This window comes from Acomys minous (genome assembly GCF_964271855.1).
Source record: "Acomys minous genome assembly, chromosome: 3".
In the NCBI taxonomy this organism is placed as follows: Eukaryota; Metazoa; Chordata; class Mammalia; order Rodentia; family Muridae; genus Acomys; species Acomys minous.
The window spans coordinates 80,447,960-80,473,373 of record NC_140485.1 but is presented as its reverse complement, the minus strand read 5'-3'; the positions used below and the strand labels follow the sequence as shown (position 1 = coordinate 80,473,373).

At 48.4% G+C, this 25,414-nt stretch overlaps 1 protein-coding gene across 3 annotated transcripts in view; it reads left to right on the top strand.

Moving 5' to 3' along the window:
* Positions 1 to 9,289: 9,289 nt before the first annotated feature.
* ZNF341 (zinc finger protein 341) overlaps positions 9,290 to 25,414 on the top strand; it is a 39,419-nt gene continuing 23,294 nt past the window's right edge. The window contains exons 1-4 of one of the 3 annotated variants that reach the window (XM_084775761.1): positions 9,290 to 9,416; positions 19,534 to 19,644; positions 22,158 to 22,354; positions 24,354 to 24,503. In XM_084775761.1, the coding sequence (XP_084631887.1) occupies positions 9,386 to 9,416; positions 19,534 to 19,644; positions 22,158 to 22,354; positions 24,354 to 24,503 (489 nt within the window). In that variant the 5' untranslated portion in view covers positions 9,290 to 9,385. Of the gene's footprint in view, positions 9,417 to 9,690; positions 10,391 to 11,162; positions 11,394 to 19,533; positions 19,645 to 22,157; positions 22,355 to 24,353; positions 24,504 to 25,414 lie in introns of those variants that run through there. The other 2 variants (XM_084775760.1, XM_084775762.1) reach the window with 2 other exon arrangements.

The window sequence follows — 25,414 nt, the reverse complement described above, 5'->3', positions numbered from 1 at the left end:
TTGTTTGTTTGTTTTGTTTGTTTGTTTTTCTCTATTAAACCCTTTGCCCTTTGTAATTGTTCCTCCTCACGTGGACTGTTAGTTTCTTGGGGGCCAGAAAGCTTGTTTGTCTCATTTTCTGCTATAACTCCCGCACCCAGCACGTTTCCTGAAGCAGTAAGATATTAAATTATCACTGCCAGAACATTGATGAGTGACATTTACCTACGATGTTACTGTGCATAAAAGTCATTGGGTAACAATCACACGTTGAGTGGTGGCTCTAATTTGGAAGGTTGTTCCATGGTACTTGGGACAGGTGATATCTACCTGTGTTATTGCCTGGGCTACTATCAGACAACAGCATCTGAGGCTGGTAAAGGATGTGAACTGTGTTCAACCTATTGCATTACCAAAACTGGAGATATCTCTCTCTCTCTTTCTCTCTCTCTCTCTCTCTCTCTCTCTCTCTCTCTCTCTCTCAAATAAAATAGTATCTTGAGGTTAGGGCTCTAGCTCAGTTGCTAGAATATGAAGCCCCAGCTTGCCGCCCTGCACCTCATCAGTGAGATTTGGTAGCATCTCAAGATGAGGGAAGTAACTCAGGTAGCTCAAGGTGATGAGTTGGAGGCCAACTTCAGATACATGAGACCCTGTCTCAAAAGGATGGGGAAAGGCTGCAGAGAGAGCCCAGTCAGTAAAGTGCTTGCTGTCCAAGCAGAAGGACCTGAATTCAGTCCTCAGAACCCACAGAAAAACCTGGGGTGAGGGTGGGTGAGTTTGTCATCCCAGTGCCCGGGAGGCAGAGACAGACAGATCCCTGGAGCTCGCCAGACAGCCAACCAACCTTGATTGGTAAGTAGGTCTCTAGTCTCTGTGAGAAAACCCATCTCAAAATGACAAAGTAGACAGCGCCTGAGAAATGACACCAGAGGTTGACCTCTGGCCTCCATACACGTATGCACACATGCGCACATGCTCCCAGGACGAGCGCAACCACGTTTACAAATGCACATACACATATACACATTGTATATATATACAAATAGCCACATTGTTGTAGAAATGTCCCCTCCTCCTCCACAGGAGACCTACACACCCCTGCTGCCTTCCTTTGTGTTGAGAATGGATGACTTTTAGTTGGGGACCAAGTCTCCAGTGATTTCTGAGAAGTTCCGCCACATTTTTCCACTACTCAGCACCAACTTTGATGAAAGGCAGAGCTTGCTTGGCCTTTGCCATTATTGATATGAAGGGTGTGGACCAACGATATGCTCAAATGGTGTGGAAGGCAGAGGGTGCATGAAACATATGCTCACAGCCATGCAGAATTCACACGAGAACAAGACCCTGACATGAACGCAAGAAAGAACGGCAGAAAGGAATCTAGCCAAGCTCTGACCACTGTCTGCATATTAAGTTCTGTCAAGACCTGCGACACCTGATGAAGATTGAGACCCATACAGTACTGTGTCACTCCTGACACTTTTATGTCCAAGGCCCACACGTCAAGACCACTGGCCACTATAGTCCTAGCATGGGTAAAGCTTCAGGCATTTCTATTAGTAAATAGCTAATATGCCCAGTATGTCTACTTATATAATCCACTTATTAGCAGAGATGCTTAAAACTGTGAAGAATGTCCAGACCAGTTACTGAGTGAAAACTGAGAGCTACTCAACCCCCGGAACACCAAAGCCGCTGATGACATGAGAGCCTTGATGAACACTCAACCTATTTCAATATGAGTGAAACTCCAGGGCCTGTTCAAAATGAGGAGACTTAGAATAGACTCTAAGCAGACCCTTAGAGCACGTCAAGCTGAGGTCTCCCCCTGTAACAACAACAACAACAACGAAATTCACCTCCTAGGCTAATGTGACAGAAACCATTGTATAAATGGGGTGCAGTGCTGCTCGCCTGTAATCCCAACATTCAGGAGGCAGAGGCAGGTGGATCTCGAGGAGTTAGAGCCAGCCTGGTCTACAAGGCGAGTCCGGGACAGCCAAGGCTACACAGAGAATCCCTGTCTCGGAAGACCAAAAAAGGAAGACAGAAAGACAGACAGATTTCAGTGTCTTAACCCATCTGCACTAAGGAACCAGAAAAGGCTGCTTCAGAGATCAACACAACTGAAAGAAAAGGAAAAGTGTAACTGCCAGTTTCTGTGTTGTGGGTTCTTCTTCCAGCCTTCTCCAACCCTTTTGTTTTTCCCTTTCAATCCCCTTACACTAGAAATGAGAGAAAAAGAGACCCCTGAAAACCGTGCCTCTGCTAGAGCACAGGACAAATCATAGGCAGCTGCCGTGAAGCAACCCCATATCCCACACCTGAGATTAAAACAAAAACATATTATAATAGTTCTATGGGATTTTATTTTATTTTATTTTATTTTTTGAAGCAGGGTTTCTTTTGTAGTCCTGGCTGTCCAGGACTCACTTTGTAGACCAGGCTGGCCTCAAACTCATAGAGATCTACCTGCCTCAGCCTCCCAAATGCTAGGGTTAAAGGCATGCGTCACCACCGCCAGGCTGGGAATTCTTTTTTTAAGGCTCTTTCTTGGAAAGTGTAGTTGATGATGTAATTTTTGCATCCGAGGGAGAAAGGCTTAGTATGTCAAGAAATCTTGAGCTATGCCAACTGCAGTGGTGCACATCTGTAATCTCAGTCTTGCTGAGGCAGAGGAAGAAGAATCATGGATTTGAGTCTAGCCTGGGCTATCCCACTCAAGCAGGGGATTTCCCACCACACCCAGCTTATTTATTTTATTTATTTTTACTGTTGTTAAGTGTGTGTGTGTGTGTGTGTGTGTGTGTGTGTGTGTGTGTGTGTGTGTATTTGAGTGTTAGTGATCAGGGATGCCGGAGTCATTTGTGAACCTCCCAACCTGGGTACTGAGAACCAGGTCCTCTGCAAGAGCAGCAGTACGTGATCTTTTGTTTTGTTTTGGTTTTTGGTTTTTGGTTTTTCAAGACAGGATTTCTCTATGTAGCCTTGGCTGTCCTGGACTCACTTTGTAGACCAGGCTGGCCTCGAACTCACAGAGATCCACCTGCCTCTGCCTCCCGCGTGCTGGGATTAAAGGCGTGATCTTAACTGCTGAGCTATAGCCCTTCTTCAGGCCCCCAAAATATCTTCAATATAAAAAAATAAGGAAGACCTCTCAACCTATGAACGACAGATAACTGATGACCCCATACCCTTGCAGACATCAGATTTAGCGGCAGAGAGTTGGCTAAGGTGATAGTGTTTGCCTTGCCAGCCTGAGGGCCTAAGTAGGGATCCCCAGAACCCAAGTAAAAGTGCTTCTCTAAACGCAGCTATGGTGGGGCACGCCTTTAATCCCAGCACTCGGGAGGCAGAGGCAGGCGGATCTCTGTGAGTTCGAGGCCAGCCTGGTCTACAAAGTGAGTCCAGGACAGCTAAGGCCACACAGAGAAACCCTGTCTCGAAAAGAAAAAAAAAGTGCTTGTCTATCAGGGTGTGGTGACATGGTGCACGCCCTCAACCTGCCGGCCCTGAGGAAGATCTCCAGGCTAGCCAAGGCTACAGAGTGAGACCTTGTCTCAAAACAACCTGAAGAAGAGCACATGCACTTTTGGCTTCAGGGACCCCCCTCTCCCCTTCCTCCTTTAATTTGCAAAAGAACTAAGAAAAGCTATTAGAAATGTCACCTGCAATTACACATAGAGAAGCAGTCCCTGAGTTGTGACATGTGGCCTATCATTGGGAGCAGGTATTTGGAAACAATTTGGTTTGGCAGGTCCTTCCTGTATACTATCGTTTGCTAAGCCCTTCCTTAGGGTGATGAGTAAGTTTCTACCTTTCCAAGTCTCCCTTGGTGCTGGAGGCAAAAGACGTTGCCACAATAAAAAGATTTATTACCTAGTGACCCATTTTCATTTTACACAACTCTGAGTTCCTCAGGGCATATCTGTTTCTTTACTTTTGACCAGAAATATATAATTTACTACGTTTGCGTCTGTAGAATACCATGTACTAGTTTCCTGAATGCCTTTGTGCCTATAGTGCCAAGTGTCAAGCTCAGGGCTGAATGCCTGGCCTCCAAAACTAACACCCACAGACCTTAAAATACTTTGTTACCAATCTCATTCTTTTTTTTTTTTTTTTTTTTTTTTGAGACAAGGTTTCTCTGTGTAGTCTTAGCTGTCTTGGACTCGCTTTGTAGACCAGGCTGGCCTCAAACTCACAGCGATCTGCCTGCCCCCCCCCTCCCAAGTGCTGGGATTAAAGTCATGTGCCACCACGCCCGGCTCACCCCATCTTTTTTAAAAAATAGAATCTTTTTGTTTTGTTTGGTTTTTTCCAAGACAGGGTTTCTATGTGTAGCCTTGGCTGTCGTGGACTCACTTTGTAGACCAGCTGGCCTCGAACTCTCAGTGATCCGCCTGCCTCTGTCTCCCCAGTGCTGGGATTAAAAGTATGCGCCATATGCCCAGCTCAAGAAATAGATTCTTTTTTTTTTTTAGAGAATTATTTATTTTTTTATTACATATACAGTGCTCTGTCTACACGTACACCCGCAGGCCAGAAGATCACATTATAGATAGTTGGGAGCCACCATGTGGTTGTTGGGAATTGAACTCAGGACCTCTGGAGGAACAGTCAGTACCTTTAACCTCTGAGCCATCTCTCCAGGCCCAAGAAATAGATTCTTAACTAATTGTGCTATATAACTTTCATCTCAGCACTGGGGAGACAGAGAAGGAGGTGAATCTGTGAGTTTGAGTTCCAGGCCAGCCAGAACTACATAAAGAGACGCTGTTTCCAAAAAAAACATTTTAATATTTATATTTGTCTATTCATGAGCAAGATACATATATGGGTACCAGCAAAATGCCTCTGGAAGTCAGAGGACAACTTCTAAGAGTCAGTTCTCTCTTCCACCACATGGGTTCAGGGAATTGGACTTCAGTCCTCAGGCTTGGTGACAGACACCTTTGCTCACTGAGCTGTCTTTGTTTTGTTGGTTGTTTTTTTTTTTTCTTTCTGTTTTTTGAAACAGGGTTTCTTTGTGTAGCGATCCGCCTGCCTCTGCCTCCCGAGTGCTGGGATTAAAGGCATGCGCCACCACACCCGGCTCGCAAGTGCCTTCTTCACGTGGTGAAACATCATGTGAGCCTCCCTACCCCCTGCTCCAATCAAGATGTTATTTATCACTGGGCGTGGTGGCACACGCCTTTAATGCCAGCACTTGGGAGGCAGAGGCAGAGGCAGGCGGATCGCTGTGAGTTCAAGGCCAGCCTGGTCTACAAAGTGAGTCCAGGACAGTCAAGATAACAGAGAAACCGTGTCTTGAAAAAACAAAAAACAAACAAAAAAAAGGTGTTATTTATCTCAGGCCGCCCTCAAACCAGCTCTGTAGCTGAGACTGACTTGAAGTTAGGATTCCCCTGCCTCCACCTCCCTAGTGTTAAAATGACAAGTACACCATCACCATGACCATTTATGTATGCAGTGCTGAGAGTCCACCTGGAGCTTCCTGCCTGCCAAGAGACTAAATCCCCAGCCTTCATATATAGAAACATTCTGACTACTGGGTCTAGGGCCTCAGGGTACCATGGGGGGGGGGCAGGGTGGTGGTGGTAAGGGGTTAGGGGTGGGGGGAGGGGGCAGGCAGGGAATGAAGGGGCATACACAGTTCTGCCATGCCTCGCCACCTCCTACTAAGGATGCCTCACTGCTTCTCATGAGCTCACTTTCTGCCTTAACCTGGGATCTAGGTTTTAAGTTTCCGTCACATTCTGGGGGTCACTGGAGCGCGCGCACTGTCAAGTTGGTCATCAGAGGCGTGTAGGTCTTTTCCTTTTCCCTGGTTGGCCCTGTGCCTGGAATTACTACATTAGTTGCTTCAGGAGCTCAGTGCCAACCAGGTAGCCCGGAGGGACTAGGACATGGGACTGATAAAGATTGTGATAGAGGAAGAGACAGTGGGAAAGGGTGGAAGGTCTGTGGAGGAGGCACTCTGAGGGAAGCTGTCTGTGTTCGGGCTTTGCATCCCTGAAGGCTTCCTGATTTGTCCCCCACCCCCACCCCCCATCCAGCGGGCCACTGTCAAGCATTGCCTTGGTGGCCTCTGGATCTAACCAGAATGGATGTAGCACCCACCCACCTCTGCCCCCGCCCCTGTTAAAAAAGACATACCTGTCAATAGCAGGAAATGGTTACCCAATTGGAGGTGGTGTCAGGTGGTACTGTGGGAATTTACAAGGGCAGGGCAGGGTTCTTGTCCTGCCCTGGGAGACCATGGACCATTTCTCAGGAGAGGCAAGAGAGCAGGTTCCTACTGTTGCAGGGAAGACAGGAAAATCGCCATTTAGGGAGAGAGAATAGCAGAGTAGGCATGAGTGTCCCCCTCCACGGAGAGAGGTGCTAGACAGCCACCATGGCTGTGTTGCCTCATGTCCCTGGAGCCGTTCACTGTCTTGTCACTCTCAGAATGAAACTTAAGCTTTTTTTGTTTGTTTGTTTTTCAAAACAGGGTCTCGCTGTGTAGTCCTGGCTGTCCTGGACTCACTCTGTAGACCAGGCTGGCCTCAAACTCACAGAGATCCACTTTCCTCTGTCTCCCGAGTGCTGGGATTAAAGGTATGCGCCACCACCGCATGGCAAAACCTAAACTCTTGTAAAATTCTTTTATTTTATTTTATTTTATTTTATTTATTATGTATACAATGTTCTGCCTGCCTGTGTTTCTGGACACCAGAAGAGGGCACCAGATCTCATTACAGATGGCTGTGAGCCACCATGTGGTTGCTGGGAATTGAACTCAGGACCTCTGGAAGGGCAGCCAGTGCTCTTAACCTCTGAGCCATCTCGCCAGCCCTCTTGTAAAATTCTCGGCCCTGAGTATGTAGGGCTAGAAGAGGCTGGGGCTGCAGACAGTGAATGCCAGGCAGATGATCCGCTTTGAGCCCCACCCCTGCCCTTAGCCTTTAATTTTCACCTAGTCTCTCCGCCTTCCCTGATTACTTTTCAAAAAGCTGACTTCATTGCACTTTTTAGGTTATCTGCCTTCTCAGGTAGGGTCTTCCTGACCAACTGCCCTGACTAACGTAGCTTCTATTTGTACCAGAACAAAAGTGATTTTCAGTCATGACGCCTCTGTCTTTTCCTTGATCCTTCGTTTACTTCCTTGTGTATGGCCCATCTTTCCTGCTGGATTATAACTACACAAAGACAAAAAAAAATTCCCCCCCCCCCCAGGACAGGGTTTCCTCTATGTAGCCCTGGCTGTTCTGGAACACATTCTGTAGACCAGGCTGGCCTAGAACTCAGAGATCCTCTTGCCTCTACCTCCCAAGTGCTCGGATTAAAGGTGTGCGCCACCGCGCCCAGCTTGGTACATTTATTATTTATTTATTTTTATTTGTTTATTTATATTTTAGAGGTTTTTGTTTTGTTTTGTTTTTTGTTTTTTGAGATAGGGTCTTTCTACGTTAGCCTTGGCTGTCCTGGACTCACTTTGTAGACCAGGCTGGCCTCGAACTCACAGAGATCCATCTGCCTCTGCCTCCCGAGTGCTGGGATTACAGGTGTGCACCATCATCTCCCAGCTGGTACATTTATTTTTTTTAACTTTTAGAGTTTAGTGAAGAAAGTGAAAAAATTGTGATTTGTGTTAATTATTCCTCTGTCTGAGACTTAAAAAGAAGGTATTTGTGGTAAAACAAGGAAGGCCATTTGGAGTTAAGTCTATGGCGGTGCAGTCTTAGGACAGCATGGCTTTAGTCATGGACGCTGTCTGCCACGGATAACATCTCTCTGGTCCCCCTTTTCCTATGTGAGCTTCTTCCAGCTCGTCCTTGTTGCCCAGTAAAGTCCGTATTATACATTGCAGTCACGTGTTTTAAACATTTCAGTGTCCAGCATCTCAAACTACCCTCTAAAAATCTTACCTCTCTACCCACACACTAGCGCAGCTCCCAGTCATCAGCACAGAGCTTTCTTTGTGCAGTGGATGGCAGTTAACCCAGAAACTCACAACCTCGAAAGTTCAGTAGAATGCTCAGTCACAGTGGGGCCTCTGTCTCCTTACGGCTTCCCTCTTCCAAGTCTCAGGCACCGTCGTGGGTGAGGGAGTTGGAAAGACAGAAGAGAAGAGGAGACCGAGGTTGGAGAGCAGCCAGAATGCCTAGGGGCGGAGCTCACAAATCCCACTGAGGGCGGCCTTGGGAGAGAAAGTCAGTTTCCTTTAAGGGTGAAGACCCTGGTAGACAAAGTTCTAGCGGATGACCCCATGCCAATCAGTATACCGCCAGGTTCTTTTTTTTTTTTTTTTTTTTTTTTTTGGTTTTTTAAGACAGGGTTTCTCTGTGTAGCCTTGGCAGTCCTGGACTCGCTTTGTAGACCAGGCTGGCCCCGAACTCACAGCTATCGCCTGCCTCTGCCTCCCGAGTGCGTGCTGGGATTAAAGGCGTGCGCCACCACGCCCGGCTATACCGGCAGGTTCAAATTGGGACTTTGTGGATTATAAACAAAACGAGGCTTAGAGATGGCTCAGCAGGTAAAGCTACTTGCTACAGAGCCTGAGCTCAATACCAGGGTCTCACACGATGCAAGGATAGAATCTATTCCTGAACGTTGTCCTGTGATCTTCACACATGTGTTGTGGTGTGTGTACGTCTGTGTGTGTATGCGCGCACAGACATGAGGACGCACATGAGCAGGCTGGAGAGAGAGAGCTCAGCGGCTAAGAGCATTGACTGCTCTTTCAGAGGACCCGGACTCAATTCCCAGCAGCTCACAACTGTCTGTAACTCCAGTTCCAGGGCTTCTGACACCCTCACACAGACATGCATGTAAACAAACCACCGATGCACATAAAATAAAAATAAACTACTAAAAAGGGGGAAGGCATGGATTTGGGGGGTGTGGATCCCTATGTGCTTGGGCTAGGAATGGATGAGACGGGTACAGGGTGTGTGACAGACACGGGGTCTAAGAGAATCATGGTCGAGCGGTGTGTGGACAGGAACCTAACATTTCATAAGGGATTAAGACCAGGCACCAATCTACGTGACAGGATGCAGGGTGTCCTTGAAACGGGTCATCCCAGTGAGGTGGGTTGGTGTTGCAAAGTTGGAGACTACCGTGTGCGGCGACAAGCGGGTTGTGTGTTGCAGAACCGGGGACGGTGTCAGCGCTGGGAGGTGGTATGCGAGCGCCAGATGTAGAAATGGAACTGGGGGGGTGTGGCGGGGTGGGGGTGACTGGGTCTCCAGCAGGGCAGCCGGGAAGGCTGTGTTTCCGGGGCAGGGGGTTCGGCGCCGGCTCCTGGGCGCCCCCTGGTGGCCCCGATCATGTAGCGGTTCCCACAATGCTTGCGTAGCCCCGCTCCCACTCCCCGGGCGGCGGCAGCGGCGGCGGCGGCGGCAGCTCCAAGATGGCGCAGGCGATCTTCGAGGCCCTGGAGGGTGAGCGCGCCGGGCCGGGACAGCGGCTGTTCCGCGTGGCGCCCCCCTCCCGCCGCGCCCTCGCAGCGCCGGGCCCAGGGCGCGCGGAGGCCGCGGGGCGGAGGGCGGAGGGCGGCCGGGCCGGAACAGCCGCGGGGCGGGAGGGGGCGGGAACAGCCGGGGAGCGCCGGCCCTGCGGGGAGGGGGCCTCGGGACCGGAACAGCGCGGCAGTGGAGGCCGCTGTGGCGGGAGGGTGCTCGCGGAGGAAACAGCCAGGGGGGCCGGGGACCAGAGAGGCTGCGCTGCGGGAGGGCCCTGGCTTGCCCGACAGCCCAACCAGCCACCCTAACCACTGAGAACTCTCCCGAGACCCACTGTGTGCTTCGGGCTGGGATGTAGTCCTACTAAACCCAGAGCAGGGAATGAGGCGGCCCGTGTGCGCACAGCCCAGTCTGGGAGAGATCACAGGCCCAAACAGTAAACACAGGGCACATGCCTAGTGCTTCGATCTGAGTCTGTACCGACGTCGGCCTGTGGCTGCTTGGATCATGCTGGTCGCGATCCGATCGGATCCCATCCTGTGATTTGCAAGATCACCGCGGCAGATGGGCCTGAGGCCTCAGAAGAAGCGAGCTCTGAGCTCCACCAAGTGCACCTGCTGGAGTTTAATGAGAAAGGATGTCTCTAGAGACCGGCCTGAAGTAGGGCAGAGTAGTCCCCGAGGCGGGTGGAGGGTGGAGTAAACAGCCAGAGTGGAAACTTGTGGGCAGGGACCGGCGGCAGAAGGAAGCACAGGCTTGCAGTTCGCTCGATCTCAGCCACCGAACTTCTTGGAGGTCGAGTTCTCTTCATGGAATGATAGAGCGCCTTTTACAATCTACAGGGGTCCAGTTTCAGTGGTTGTCACTGAGCCAGTCTCGGCTGTCCTCATCCTTCCTCGTCACTCCCACCCACCTCCGCCGCCCAAAATTGTGGGAAAGAATAATAAAAGAAGGTAGTTACCACGTCTTTAATCCCAGCACTCAGGAGGCAGAGGCAGGCGGATCTCTGTGAGTTCGAGGTCAAGCTTGGTCTACAAAGCCAGTCCAGGACAGCCAGGGATTCTGTTAAATAGGGAAACTATCTACAAAACAAAACAAAACAAACAAAAAACCCCAACAACAAAAAAAGAAACAAAAACAAGCAAACACAAAACAAAACAAAGGAATCTCAGCCCCATAATTCCAGAGGTTGGAAAGTGGAGACACGCAGGAAAATCGGCAGTTTGTTAGGCTCAGCTACATATGGCTTTGAGCCTAGCTTTTGGCACCATGAGACTTTTAAAAAGCGATTAGGAATCTATTTGTATATACATATACTTAAATGCATACAATAACAATTTTTTTAAGATCATGAATTTGAAGGAAAGTGGAGAGGTTATATGGGAGAATTTAGAGGGACGGAAAGGGAAGGGAGGGATGTTGTAATCAAATGATCATCTCAAGGATATAAAAAATAAATATCATTCTACAGAAAACAAAACAAACCCCACAAAACAACAAGAACCCAAAAAAAGAACACTACAGTGAAAACCCAGGCTGTTATGTTCGGTGAAGAAAATAGCAGGGTTGCTGTGAATCTGAGCGGTCAGGGTCACGGCGTTCCTTTTTGGAGGAGAGTGGGGTGTATTGCTGCTGAAATGTTTACTACAAGCATGCATTTGTGTATTAGATATGTGTAGCTTCACTGGCCTTGGAAGGTCCCCAGCACCAAAATAAATAACATTCCTGAGGGAGGGAAGAACAGCAGGTGCGTGCCGATCCAACCTGAAAGACCAGGGGGTGGAAGGCGCTTTTGCGAACCCTGGGGAGAAAAAGATTTTCTCGTGATCCCGCAGTTCGGCATAGGGGAGCAGCTAGAGAAAAGACCTCCGCTGATTTGATGAAGCTGCTGAACTTTATCTTGGGATCAGCGTGGTGCTAAGGAAAGGTTTTCATCGGGGAGCCACAGCAGCTGATGTATGTTTTATAAAGTTCACCCTGGCTCCTGGGGAATGGATTGGAGGGGGGGAGCGGCAGCAGGGAGGGGAGAGAGGGGCTGGGCTGGGCAACTGCAGAGATGGGAGGGGTGGATTTCAGAAACCCTTGAGAGGCAGAATAGGTTAGATTTGCCAGAAATGGCAGGAAAGAAGCTGTGGGGTGAGGGAAGAGTCAGGGGTGCACCAGGGGCCTCGGCTGGAAGGACAGTGTATCGTCCTGATGCCCTGCTTGTACTTGATTAAAGAAGCAGAACCAGCCAATTAGCGATGAAGCTATAATATATACATGAGGGTTATTGGAAGTGGCGTCGGAGGGGGAGGGGGGGAACACGTGTTGGGGTCGGGGCAGGAGAGAGGGCAAGGAGGTAGGACAAGGGCAAGGACAACAAAGGGGACAAAAGGGCAAAAGGGCCGTGGACCGGAAAATGTCTGGTTTATATAGTGAGTCTCTGGGAGACAAACCTCGCCCCTAGGTAGAGGGCAGGGCGTGCCAGCCACGCCCTCTGGGAGAGAAACCCCGCCCCTAGGTAGAGGGCAGGGTCTGCCAGCCACGCCCTGCAGCAGGGTGTTACGGGAAGAGAAAAGGGTGGGTTTTGGCACATTTAATTTGGGACTGTATCTTTTATCTTTTACTTTATTTATATGTATGGGTATGTGTGTGTGCATACTTAGGTCGCAACATGCATGTGGAGGTCAGAGGACAACTTGCAGGAGTCAGAAGGTCCTAGAAACTAATTCAGCTTGCCAGATGCCTCTACCCACTGAGCCATCCCACAGGACTACATATTTTATCTTGAAAAAAAAAAAAGGTTTTTTTTCTTTTCCTCCTAAAGTTCTAAGAAGCAATCCAGAATGATGCAAAGAACCCGATTTCCCCCAGAGATAAGAGTGTGCTCTGAGCCAGGTGGTAGTGGCGGTAGCGCATGCCTTTAATCCCAGCACTTGGGAGGCAGAGGCAGGAATGTCTCTGAGTTCGAGGCCAGCCTGGTCTACAAAGCGAGTCCAAGACAGTCAAGGTTACACACAGAACCCCTGTCTTGAAAAAACAAAAACAAACAAACAAACAAACACAACAACTGAATCTCACTTCCTGTCAGTTCGGAAGGCTTCCATCATGACCAGCTGTGGTCCTTTCAAGCCACTCTCTGTACCCCTCCCTCCTCCCACTGTCCCCGACTCCCGACTTCTCTATTCCTCACCTATGAAACATTGTCATGGCAAGTACTCTGTAAGTGTCCTATCAGAGCATCTTGCCTTCGCATCCGGTGTGTGTGTGTGTGTGTGTGTGTTGGTATCTGCTCTTCTTCTTGTGTGGATTTCACAGTGTGGATGCTTCCCTTGCTTAACCTTTCACCCCCTGAGGACTCTCTAAACTGCTCCTTTTTTTTCCCTCTTCTCCCCCTCCTCTCTTTTGAAACAGGGTCTCATGTATCCCAGGCTAGCCTCGAACTCACTATGTGGTGAAGAATGACTGTTGACTTCTGAGCCTCCAGCCTCCACGTCCTGAGCAGTGAGGTGAAAGGCATGCACGCCTAAGACCCGTGTGTGTGTGTGTGTGTGTGTGTGTGTGTGTGTGTGTGTGTGTGTGTGTGGCGCGGCAGGTCAAACCCAGGCCTTTGTTTATGCTGGGTGAGCTCAGCTGAGTTATAGCCCCAGCTTCCGCTCAGCTAGTTCTAGTTTTACAGTTACGAGTAACACTTCTGGGGCTAAGCCGGGCGTGGTGGCGCACACCTTTAGTCCCAGCACTCGGGAGGCAGAGGCAGGCGGATCGCTGTGAGATCGAGGCCAGCCTGGTCTACAGTGTGAGTCCAGGACAGCCAAAAGCCAAGGCTAAACAGAGAAATCCTTTCTAGAGAAAAAATAATAATAATCTGGGGCTAGAGTCATGGCTCAGAGGTTAAGAGTACTTCCAGAGAGCCCTGGTTCACAGGTTCACAGCCCCCTCATGGTGGCTGACCAGTTTTTTGTTTTTTGTTTTTTTTAACACCAGTTCCAGGAGATCTCACACCCTCTTCTACTTATTACACATACACTCATGCAAACAAAATACTCATATATATATATATATATATATATATATATATATATATGATAAAAATAAATGAATCCTTTAAAAAGAATTCTATGAGCACTTGCACCAAGACTAAAAAACATAGGTTTACATAATATCACTATAAAAATGTAGTGTTAGAATGTAGCCAGTGGGGCTAGGGAGAAGAGGTCAGTAGTTAAGAGTGTGTGTTCTTTTGTTTGTTTGTTTTTTCCCTCTGGAGACAGGGTTTCTTTGTGTAGCCTTGGCTGTCCTGGACTTGCTTTACAGACCAGGCTGGCCTCGAACTCACGAAGATCCACCTGCCTCTGCCTCCCCAGTGCTGGGATTAAAGGCGTGCGCCACCACTACCCAGTATGTGTATTGTTTTTGCAAAGGACCTAAGTTTGATTCTCAGCACCTATATCAGGCAGCAACTACCTGCTGATACGTCACAAAGGAGGCCCCAAAATGACAGTGCTGATGCTAGTATCATAAGATGACAGTCTGGGGTTTTGGGTATACAGAAAGATTTTTTTTAAATTAATAATTTATTTATTCACTTTACATTCCACTTGTACCCCCTCCCTCCTCTTCTCCCAGCCCCACCCTCTCTCCCCTCACCCCTACTCCTCAGAAAAGGGGACCCCCCTTCCCCACCCACCCCAGCTCATCAAGTCACATCAGGACTGAGCTCATCTTCTTCCCTTATGGCCTTGCAAAGATATTCCTGCCAGGGGGAAGAAGTGTTCAAGAAGCAGGCAACACAGTCCATGTCAGAGAGAGCCCCATTCCCCTTCCTAGAGGGCCCACAGGAAGCCTGAGCTGCCCATTGGCTACATCTATGTAGAGGACCTAGGTCCAGTCCATGCATGGTCCTTGGTGGTGCTTCAGACTCCACAAGCCCCTCTGGGCCCTGCGTGGCTCTAGTGATCTGCTTGTAGAGCTCTTGTCACCTCTAGGTCCTTTTACCCTTCCCCCCACCCCCACCCTTTTTTTTTTTTTTTTTTTTTTTTGAGACAGGGTTTCTCTATGTAGCCCTGGCTGTCCTGGACTGCCTATGTAGATCAGGCTGGCCTCGAACTCACAGCGATCCGCCCGCCTCTGCCTCCCAAGTGCTGGGATTAAAGGCGTGCGCCACCAACACCCAGCTACTTCACCCAGTGTTTGGCTGTGAGTCTCAGCATGTGTTTCCAAACGCTGCTGGGTGGAGCCTCTCAGAGGACGACTCTGTGAGGCCCCTGTCTGCAAGCGTAGCAGAGCATCCTTAATAGTACCAGGGGCTGGCTCTCTTCCACGGGGTGGGTCTTGGGTTGGACATTTCCCTCAGTCTCTGTTCTGTGTGTTCCATCTTTATCCCTGTGCATCTCGTAGGCAGGGTAAGTTTTGGATGGAAATTTTTCGTGGATGGGTTGGCGTTCTTCTCCCTCCACTAGGAGTCTTGTCTAGTTAGAAGGCAGCCCCTTCAGTGTCTGTGTCTCCTGCTGCTAGGAGTCTCAGCTGGAGCCCCCCTCATATCCTCCCGGAGGCCTATCCTGACTTAGGTCTCCAGCTTGTCACAGAGATGCCCCAGCCCACAGTTTCTCTTGTCGCTGCAGGCTTCTTGTCCTCCCGCCCCGGCTCTCTCTCCCCAGGTCTGATCTCCACCCTTATTTCTCTCTGTGCTCCTTCTCCTACTTTGTTCCCTCTAACAGGGAGATTCTTACTGGGGAAACAGAAATATAAGCTCAGCATTCCCTAGGTTTTCTGTTTGTCAGGAAAGCCACTACTTCCTGTCTCTGCCTCTGATGGTCAACTGATGGGGCAAAGTGCACCTAGTTCCCATTTGACCCCAACAGCATCCATCAGCTCAAGGACCCCCATCCTGCGGGCTGTCACAAAATCCACTTGCTTCCCCACCAGGCTGCTGCTGACACAGCCCAGCAGAGTCTGCCCCCTCCCCCCCCCAATAAACTGCCTTCTACCTATGAAGTGGTCTAGTTTGGTGCTTTTGGGGACCTAGAAATCCAACTTCCAGGAACTGACACTGCTCTCACCTCCTCAAGTACACACACACACACACACACACACACACATGCACTCGCGTGCGCGTTAAAAAAAAATAGCCAATGCTTTAGAGCAGCTCTCTAGGCTGCTGTACCGGGACATTGCAGACAGGGTTTCTCCATTGGGAAAGTGAGGGAACATCAAAGGGTGTTGATGTTAAGGTTTTGGCACTAGGCACATCCTACTCCCCAGCCTCTTCCCTGACTCCGGCTTGGGAAGCAAAGCACCTGGCTCAGGCTCTTGCTGTAAATCTCCTCCCCCAATCCCCAAAGGACATGAGAACATACCCACTTCTGATCCATGGGATGCATGCATGGGCTCTGCTTCTCTTCAGACAGGACACCTTGCTGTCTGTGCCTGGAGTCTCCTCAGAGCCCCCACTATGTAGTTGTCCCTCTGTCCATGGCTTTAATAACTCTTCTAATTGCTGGGCAGTGGTGGTGCATGCCTTTAATCCCAGCACCTGGGAGGCAGAGGCAGGTGAATCTCTGTGAGTTTGAGGCTAGCTTGGTCTACAAAGGAAGTCTAGGACAGCCAGGGCTGTTACACAGAGAAACCCTGTTTTGAAAAACCTAATAAAGGGACTGGAGAGATGGCTCAGAGGTTAAGAGCACTGATTGCTCTTCCAGAGGTCCTGAGTTCAATTCCCAGCAACCACATAGTGGCTCATGACCATCCACAATGAGATCTGGTGCCCTCTTTTGGCCTGCAGGTGTACATGCAGGCAGAATACTGTATACAATATATATATATATATATATATATATATATATATATATATATGAAAAACCTAATATAGTAGTAGCAGTAGTAGTAGTAGTAATAATAATAATAATAATAATAATAATAATAATAATAATAATAATAATAAAATAATAATAATACAACTACTTAGCTTTCATCTCAGTGTCCTCCTGAACTACCTGACTCCATACAAAACCTAAGAACAGGAAAGGGTTTAACAGAAGCAGTTCAGGAAAGAGTGGACCTCAGGTCTGTGCCTCCTGAGCTAGAGAACTAGATCGGGGGAATAAGTCCACTGTGGACATTGTAGGAGGTGAAATCCAAATAGAAGGAATCCCTCCAAATCCACACGGAGAGAACTCAAAACAGCTGCGTTTGCAGGTGGGCAGGAGGAGACTGTAAAGAAAGACCCCCAGCAAAGCAGAAGCGATCCAAAAGGGTGGGGCTGGAGCCAGGGATGGGGAGGGGCGTGTTGTGTCCGACACTGTTAGGTGGTCTAAGATTGGAAGATAAGCAAGAAGATGGTGGGCACAGGCAGATACTTTGAAGATTCAACAGCAGATATTTGATGTTGAAGGGAGAGAGATGAAAGCAAAGAATGCAAGGAGACTTGGGGGGTGGGGGGGTAAGAGGACAAGTAATGGGCTTTCCAAAGACTATGTGATTTGGGGTCCAGCAATGGCTCCAAGAACTACAGAATTGTTTGTTTATTAAAGAAAGTACAGAGGAGCTGGAGAGATGGCTCAAAGGTTAAGGGCACTGACTGCTCCTCCAGAGGTCCTGAGTTCAATTCCCAGAAACCACCCGGTGGCTCACAACCATCTATAATGTGATCTGCTGCCCTCTTCTGGCCTGCAGGTGTACATACAGCCAGAGAACTGTATATATAATAATAAATAAATAACTCTTAAGAAAAAAAGAAAGAAAGAAAGTACAGAGGAGGGTGGTCTGGGCTGTGATTTGACTGTGTGCAAGCTTCACACAAACCCAAAAGAATTCTCACTTTTTTTTTTCAGGATAGGGTAGTGTAGGCTTTGACTTTTTTCAAACCTACTTTATTGGGAGGTTCTTTAATGCTTATAGCTCCCTTCCAACCCACCTGCCCTAGATAGGAGAGAAAAGTTAATGGGAACAGAAGAAACAGACCTCTCTAGACTCAGTTCCTTGGAGCGATTACACTGGCCTAGCTGGCAGGATTCCAGCAGACCTGTTAAACAGCAAACCAGCAATTCAGCAAAGGTGACCGCAACTGCAGCAGCTGGAACGCAGAGCAGCAGCCGGAACCTCCAAGTGTTTTCTGGAGTGGTTCTCTCTAGGAGTGTCTTGAAGTGGAGTGATGAACAGCCAACAAAAGGAAATTAAGCCAAGACCAAAAAGCCAAAAAAGCCAAACTTCTTGTTTTGGGGCTCATGAATATATATCCCCTCTCAGGGTACGTCCTCTGATGTCTATCATTTGGCAAAGACCAAGCCCCCCAAAAAGGCAGTTCCTCTTCTAGTGGACAAACACCATGTGTTCTCTCAAAAGTCTTATTTCCAGCGGAGAAACACAGCACACCCTCACACAAATCTGTTTCACATCCCATATGTGGGATCAAAACACAAGCATGTTTACATCCACTACAGGGTAGGTAGGGACTGTACCTCTGTCCATGCTAAACATGTGCCCTGCCAGCGAGACATGCTCTTAGCTCCCCTTTCCAACTCTTTTCACCCAATCCCTAGAGCTTATGTTCAGGACCAGGAAAGGTGTGTGGACTTCCGGGCCCTTGCTCTAGGAAGCCGAGTGAGGGCAGGTTAAGAAGGGCATAGGCAGCTCTTAAGACATCTTGGGGGCTAGCAAGACGCTCCGCGGGTAAAGGCCCTTGCCACCCTTAGGGTCTGAGCTGGATCTCTGGATCCCGCATGAAGGTAAAAGGAAAACTAACTTCATTAAGAGTTGTTCTCGGATCTCCACAGGAACTGGGGTGCAAATAAATCTCTTGCTTGGAGGGTACAGCTCAGGTGGTAGAATGCCTGCCTAGCACGTACCAATCACCTGGGCTCAATCACAGACACCACATAAAACTGGTTGTGGAGATGCCACACCTCTGTTGGATTCCAATACTTGGAGGCTGAGGCAGGAGGATCACGATGATGAACTCAAGACCAATTTATCTGATCATAATGAGTTCAAGGACAGCTTGAGCTATTAGGGTGAGATCCTATTAAAAAAAAAAGAGTAGGCAAGTGATCTTTCTAGAAGCTTCTTCTTTTTTTGGTTTGGTTTGGGTTTTTTAGTTTTCAAGCAGGGTTTCTCTGTGTAGCCCTGGCTGTCCTGGACTCACTCTGTAGACCAGGCTGGCCTTGAACTCACAGAGATCTGCCTGCTTCTTCCTCCTGAGTGCTGGGATTAAAGACATGTGCCACCACTGCCCAGCAAAAAGCTTTCATTTTAAAGATTAAAAAAAAAAAAAAAGATTTATAGATGGTTGTGAGCCACCATGTGGTTGCTGGGAATTGAACTCAGGACCTCTGGAAGAGCAGCCAGTGCTCTTAGCCTCTGAGCCATCTCTCCAGCCCAAAGCTTTCATTTAAAAGCTTTTTTTTTTTTTTTTTGGACACAGAATCTTTCTACCCCTTTGTGGGTCAACTGATCCTTTCACAGGGGTTGCCTAAGCCTATTGGAAAATATATGATGATTCATAACAGTAACGAAACTACAGTTATGAAGTAGCATTGGAAATAATTTTGTGGTTGGGGGCCACGACAACATCAGGAAGTGTATTAAAGGGTCACGGCATTAGAAAGGTTGAGAAGCGCTGCTTTAGCCCTACCTAGCTGTTCTAGTGCTGTGTAGACTCTATGTAGTCGTTTGAATATATATGGCCACCACAGGCTCATGGGTATGAATGCTTGGCCCATAGAGGGTGACACTGTTAGGACGTGTGGCCTTGTTGAAGGAAGCGTGTCACTGTGGGGGTGTGCTTTGAGGTCTCATGCTCAAGCCATGCCCAGCGTCTGCTGACTGTGGATCAAGATGTGGAACTCTCAGCTCCTCCCCCAGCACCATGTCTGCCTGGAAGCTGCCATGCTTCCCATATGATGAGAATGCACTAAAATCTCTGAAACTGTAAGCCAGCCCCAGTTAAATGTGGTCCTTTACAAGAGCTGCCTTCATCATGGCGTCTCTTCACAGCCGCACGTCTTGGAATCTGTGGCAGTGAAGTAGAACACATCTTGGGTTGTTTGTGGCAGATCTTAGAAATTAGAGTGGGAGCTAGCTAGGCCCACTTCCTCACCGCCTGCATTTCCTGTTTCAGGAATGGACAATCAGACTGTTCTGGCCGTCCAGTCACTGCTGGATGGCCAAGGGCCAGTGCCTGATCCCACCGGGCAAAGTGTCAGTGCGCCACCTGCCATCCAGCCACTGGGTGAGTATCTGCCCTGTCACTAGAGGCCAACTGCCTCCTCCTGCAGAGCGTGTGAGGTTTGTGGGGCATGGAAGGGAGCTGCCTTTGTGGCCCCCAGACTGTCCTCTGGTGTCTGAATTGGCTCCCTTTCTCCTGCCTGCACCTTCCGGGTCATGCCTTTCCCTGTCCACGGCTTAGAGAGTGTTGCTGTCTGGCAGCATCGTTGGGAGTGCCCAGGAGCCCTGAGGCCTGCACCCTGGGCTCTGGAAGACATGCCTCAGCTTCCCTTATAGAAAGAGACAACATAGTTCTTTCCAGTTTATGTGTCAGACACCTAACGAGGCAGGGCTTCTCCAGAAGTCCTCATATAAGTCTTTATTCATTTGTTTGTAACTTAAAATTTTTTTTTTCGAGAACAAGTTTCATAAAACCTAGGCTGTCTTTAAACCTGCTATTTAAAGATGATACCCTTAGAGCTCGAGAGATGACTCAGCGGTTAAGAGCACTGTCTGCTCTTCCAGAGGTCCTGAGTTCAATTCCCAGCAACCACATGGTGGCTCACGACCATCTATACTGTGATCTGATGCCCTCTTCTGGACCTTATGTGTAGGCAGAGCACTGTATACATAATAAATAAATAAATAAATAAATAAATATTTTTTAAAAAAGATGATGGCCTTAAATTCCTAGTCCACATACTTCTGCTTACAAACATTTCTGAGTACCTAGGAATCACTCTAGGCACACAGAAATTATGCCTGGGTGCAAATAATAATAAAATATCATTATATTATAATAAATGACGATGATGGTGATGATAACAATGACACAGGTTCTCACCAGGCACCTGTGTCTGGCCTTGGTATATAGATGAGGCTAGCCTTGAACTCACCTCTTGGTAAGGTTTAGGTTCTTTTTATTTTTTTTAAGATTTATTTATTATTTACACAGTATTCTGCCCACACGTGTGCCTGTCTACCACAAGAAGCCACCAGATCTCATTACAGGTGGTTGTAAGCCACCATGTGGTTGCTGGGAATTGAACTCGGGACCTTCGGAAGAGCAGACGATGCTCTTAACTTCTAAGCCATCTCTCCAGCCCCAAGGTTTAGGTTCTTATTCCCATAGTTCTTAGTTTATCCTAGGTAGGCAGTTTAGCCTCAGTTTCTTTTCCTTTTTCTTTTTTTGGTTTTTCGAGGCAGGGTCTGGACTCACTTTGTAGACCAGGCTGGCTTCGAACTCACAGCGATCCTCCTGCCTCTGCCTCCTGAGTGCTGGGATTAAAGGTGTGCACCACCATGGCTTAGCCTCAGTTTCAACATTTGTAGAACGGGGATAATTATCTTACCTACCTCATAAGAAACTTGTGAGAGTGCTCAGGACTTGGCCTTAGTTATTGCTGTATATAGGAAATGGAAGATTCTGAGGTCAGTAAGATGGCTCAGTGCGCTGGGCATGGTGGCACTGGGGAGGCAGAGGCAGGCGGATCTCTGCGAGTTCGAGGCCAGCCTGGTCTACAAAGCGAGTTCAGGACAGCCAAGGCTACACAGAGAAACTCTATCTCGGAGGGAAAAAAGAACCGCCCCCCCAAAACCCAAAACCCCTAATCTAAAACAAGAGAGAACTCGGGAGGCAGAGGCAGGCGGATCTCTGTGAGTTTGAGGCCAGCCTGGTCTATAAAGTGAGTCCAGGACAGCCAAGGCTACACAGAGAAACCCTGTCTCAACAAGCAAACAAAACAAAACAAAAAAAGAGAAGACTTCCTGGGGGCAGGGGTCTTGACTCAGCAGTTAAGAGTTTTTTGCAAAGGACCTGAGTTCTGTTCCCAGCACACACATAAGCTCCAGGAGATCTGTTGCCCTCTTCTGGCTTCTAAGGGCACTGCACTTATGTGCATAGACACAACTCACACACACACACACACACACACACGCGCACACACACACACACACACACACACACACACACACACACACACTTTAAAAAATACAAATAAATACCAGCACTCGGGAGGCAGAGGCAGGCGAATCTTTGTGAGTTCAAGGCCAGCCTGGTCTACAAAGCCAAGGCTACACAGAGAAACCCTGTCAAAACCAAACCAAAAGAAACTAAAACCAAAAACCCAAAAATACAAATAAGTAAAGAAGACTTTGAGCCTTGCAGAATAAGTTAATCTGAGATGCACCCAGGTGGGGGAATAGTGGATGCAGAGGCCTGAGGAAGGGGCTGGAGACTGGTGAGTCAATTCTGTGAGAATAGAGTCTGTATTTCTCCACTTGGAAGTGAAGTCACTGCACCGTTTCCATATTTCAAATTATGTGATACCTGGCTGCACGTGGCTGGCTCTTCCTGAACATTCCTAGGAAGCACATCATTGCTGCTTGACCCCACATAGCAAGTCATCAGTGTCTTCGGACTTGCGGCTCTGAGGCCTGTTGCGATCCTCCACTTCTTTGCTGTGATTTCCCCCTGACTCATTCTTGCTGTTTTCATTACTCCATGGGTGGCTTCTTCAACTCCTGGCCTGGCCCCAGATGACGAGGACATCTTTCTCTGCGGGAAGTGTAAGAAGCAGTTCAACTCACTGCCGGCCTTTATGACCCATAAACGTGAACAGTGCCAGGGGAATGCCCCCGCCCTGGCCACAGTCTCCCTGGCCGCCAACAGCATCTACACGCCCTCAGCAGCACCTGCCGCCGTCCAGCAGGCCCCGCCTCCTGCCAACCGCCAGGTAGTCATTCATTGCCTTGCTCGGTGATTCCTTCCGCAGCTCTTTCCACACACTGCACTGAGTCTTGGAGGGCAGAACAGGAGAAGTATCCACGGGTATCGAGTTGGACAAATGGATAGGACACAAATGCATGAAGATAGGCATGTTTTGCTGGACATAGTGGTGTATACCTGTGATCCTAACACGGGGAGTCTGGGGCGGGAGGGTCAAGAGTTCAAGGCCACCCTGGGCTACATCTTTCCAGGTGGCAGTAATGTATTTTCCTAAGTCTGCCCACTTTTGTAAATCATTCAGAAAAGCATAACTTTTTTTTATTTCATCCAATCTCTTTTTCAAGTGTGCTTTCCCTAACACCTGAGGCCCCCAACACTTTGGGGGTTCCTTATTCTTGCTTGCTTCCCCACCGGGCGGCTGCTTGTTTGCCATGTGTCGGATCTCTGGGCTGACTTAAGTGGTGTGTTTCCTTTGTTTTCCTCTTCTTTCCTCCAAAGAGGAAATGTATTCAATGGCTGAAATTTACACTTTGCTTGCCCTGAGCGGTTTTCTTTTAAGCACTATTAAATTGTCCTTGAGCTTCCAAAATTAAATTTTTAAATAAATCAGTTATGCTTTTCTCTGTCTATTAAATGCTGAAATGGGTGGGAGATTTTGCCATATTGTATTATATATGCTATTTGGGGTAGAACTTTGAAGAAATGGCATTTAAGAAGTGAGAGAAGCCGAGCATGGTGGCACATACCTTTAATCCCAGCACTTGGGAGGTAGAGGCAGACAGATTTCTGAGTTCGAGACCAACCAGGTCTACAAAGTCCAGGCCAGCCAGGACTACAAGAGAAACCCTGTCTCGAAAAAACAAACAAACAAACAAGAAGTGAGAGAATGTCTACAGAGCCAGTCCAGGACAGCCAAGGCTACACAGAGAAACCATGTCTCAAAACCACCACCACCACCCTGAAAAGTGAGAGAATATGGTGCACATATAAAAAAAGTATTCCAGGGCCAGCAGGTGCAAAGGCCCTGAGGTAGAAGTGTACCCAGGTGTCCCAGGGGCTACAAGGATGGCAGAGTGGCTGGGCTGCGTCAGGGGAGGATCAGGTCGTGTGGTCCCTGCGGGCTTTTACGTAGATGTAGGAGCCGCTGGAGAGTCTTGAGGAGCGAGACCTAGACTGACTACCCTTTACCCCTGTGGGCCGCTCCGTGGAGGCTGTGAGTGCTCCCCACAACAGATGCCAGGAGTGTGATTGTCAGAACAAAAGTCCATGCCTTTCTGAGAGAGGCGACCCCTCCTCATTGGACTAATTGGAGGCTCAGAGATGTAGAGTGGTCACCAAGAGTCAAGTGACAGGGAGTGACAGAGTGGAATGACTCCAGAACCTGGTGTGTGTGTGTGTGTGTGTGTGTGTGTGTGTGTGTTTTAGATTTATTCATTTTTTATGTGAGTGTTTGCCTGCATGCTTGATGCCCTTGGAGATCAGGACAGGGCATCAGATCCCCTGGAGCTTGAGTTACAGATATTTGGGAACCATCATATAGGTGCTGGGAATTGAACTCAGGACCTCTGGAAGAGCAGTCAGTGCTCTTAACCTCTGAGCCATCTCTCCAGCCCCTTGCTTTTGTTTTTGATACACAATCTTCCTTTGTAGCACAGGCAAGTCAAAAGCCTACTGTGTAATAAGTTGGCCTCAAACTCCCAGAAATCCTCAGGCCTCCCAAGTGTTAGGATTTCGGGTGTAGACCCCTATGTGTGGTTTGAACTTAGGTATTTTTATTTTTATTACTATTTTTTTTCCTGTGAAAGTGTTTCTCTGTGTAGCCCTGACTATCCTGGAACTCACTCTGTAGACCACGCTGGCCTCGAACCCAGAGTTTGACCTGCCACTGCCTCCCTAGTGCTGGGATTAAAGGCGTGCGCCACCAGCACCAGGTGAATTTAGGTCTTTTCCCGTCACCTCTCAGCTTCCTCATAGAGCCTCAGACATGCCTTCCTTCTCTTGCTCAGATCTCCACATACATCACAGTGCCCCCATCCCCACTGATCCAGACCCTGGTGCAAGGGAACATCTTGGTGAGCGATGATGTGCTCATGTCTGCCATGTCAGCCTTTACATCCCTGGACCAGCCAATGCCTCAAGGGCCCCCACCTGTGCAGGTAAGGAGCTAGGGGCTTCTCATGGGGTCCAAGTTTTTCTTCTTGCAATGCTGGAGACTGATGCCAGGGCCTTGTACATTTCTCAAGGCTTTAACTCCACACCCCGAAACTAACTCCAGTGAAATCAGAATATTGTAGAGGAAAATGGCCTTAGCCTCAGCTCCCCTACATGGAAGAGACGCTCTGCCTTCTCTGGCCAGCACTGCTGAGCAATGGAGCCTTGACAACCACCTTCCAGCTATTTTGAGTCCTGTTTTGTTGTTGTTGTTGTTGTTGCTTTTTAAAAATTTGTTTATTTATTTTGTATACAATGTTCTGCCTACATGTACACATGCCTGCTAGAAGAGGACACCAGATCTCACTATAGATGGTTGTGAGCCACCATGTGGTTGCTGGGAATTGAACTCAGAACCTCTGGAAGAGCAGTCAGTGCTCTTAACCTCTGAGCCATCTCTCCAGCCCTGTTTTTATTCTTGGTCCATTCGAAAAAACCAGAAAATATAGTTGCTCCCTGAGGTTTTCCAGTACATATAGGTGGCCAGCCACCAAGACCAGATTTCAGGCTCCCAGAAGGGAAGAAGCAGCTGCTGTGTGGTCCTGGGAGACAATCAAAAGCCAGCCCTGCTTTAAGATCTTTTTGTGCCAGGCTAATCCCAGCACTCGGGAGGCAGAGGCAGGTGGATCGCTGTGAGTTTGAGGCCAGCCTGGTCTACAAAGTGAGTCCAGGACAGCCAAGGCTACACAGAGAAACCCTGTCTCAAAACAAAACAAAACAAAACAAAACCAAAAAACAAAAAAAAAAAAAACTTTTTGTTTTGTTTGTTGGTTTGCAGTGGCCCTGTTTGGCCTCTGCTGTTGGCATGTGTGTGCCCAAGGCAGGCTAGCTTGGCCAACCTTCATAGAGAAAGCGG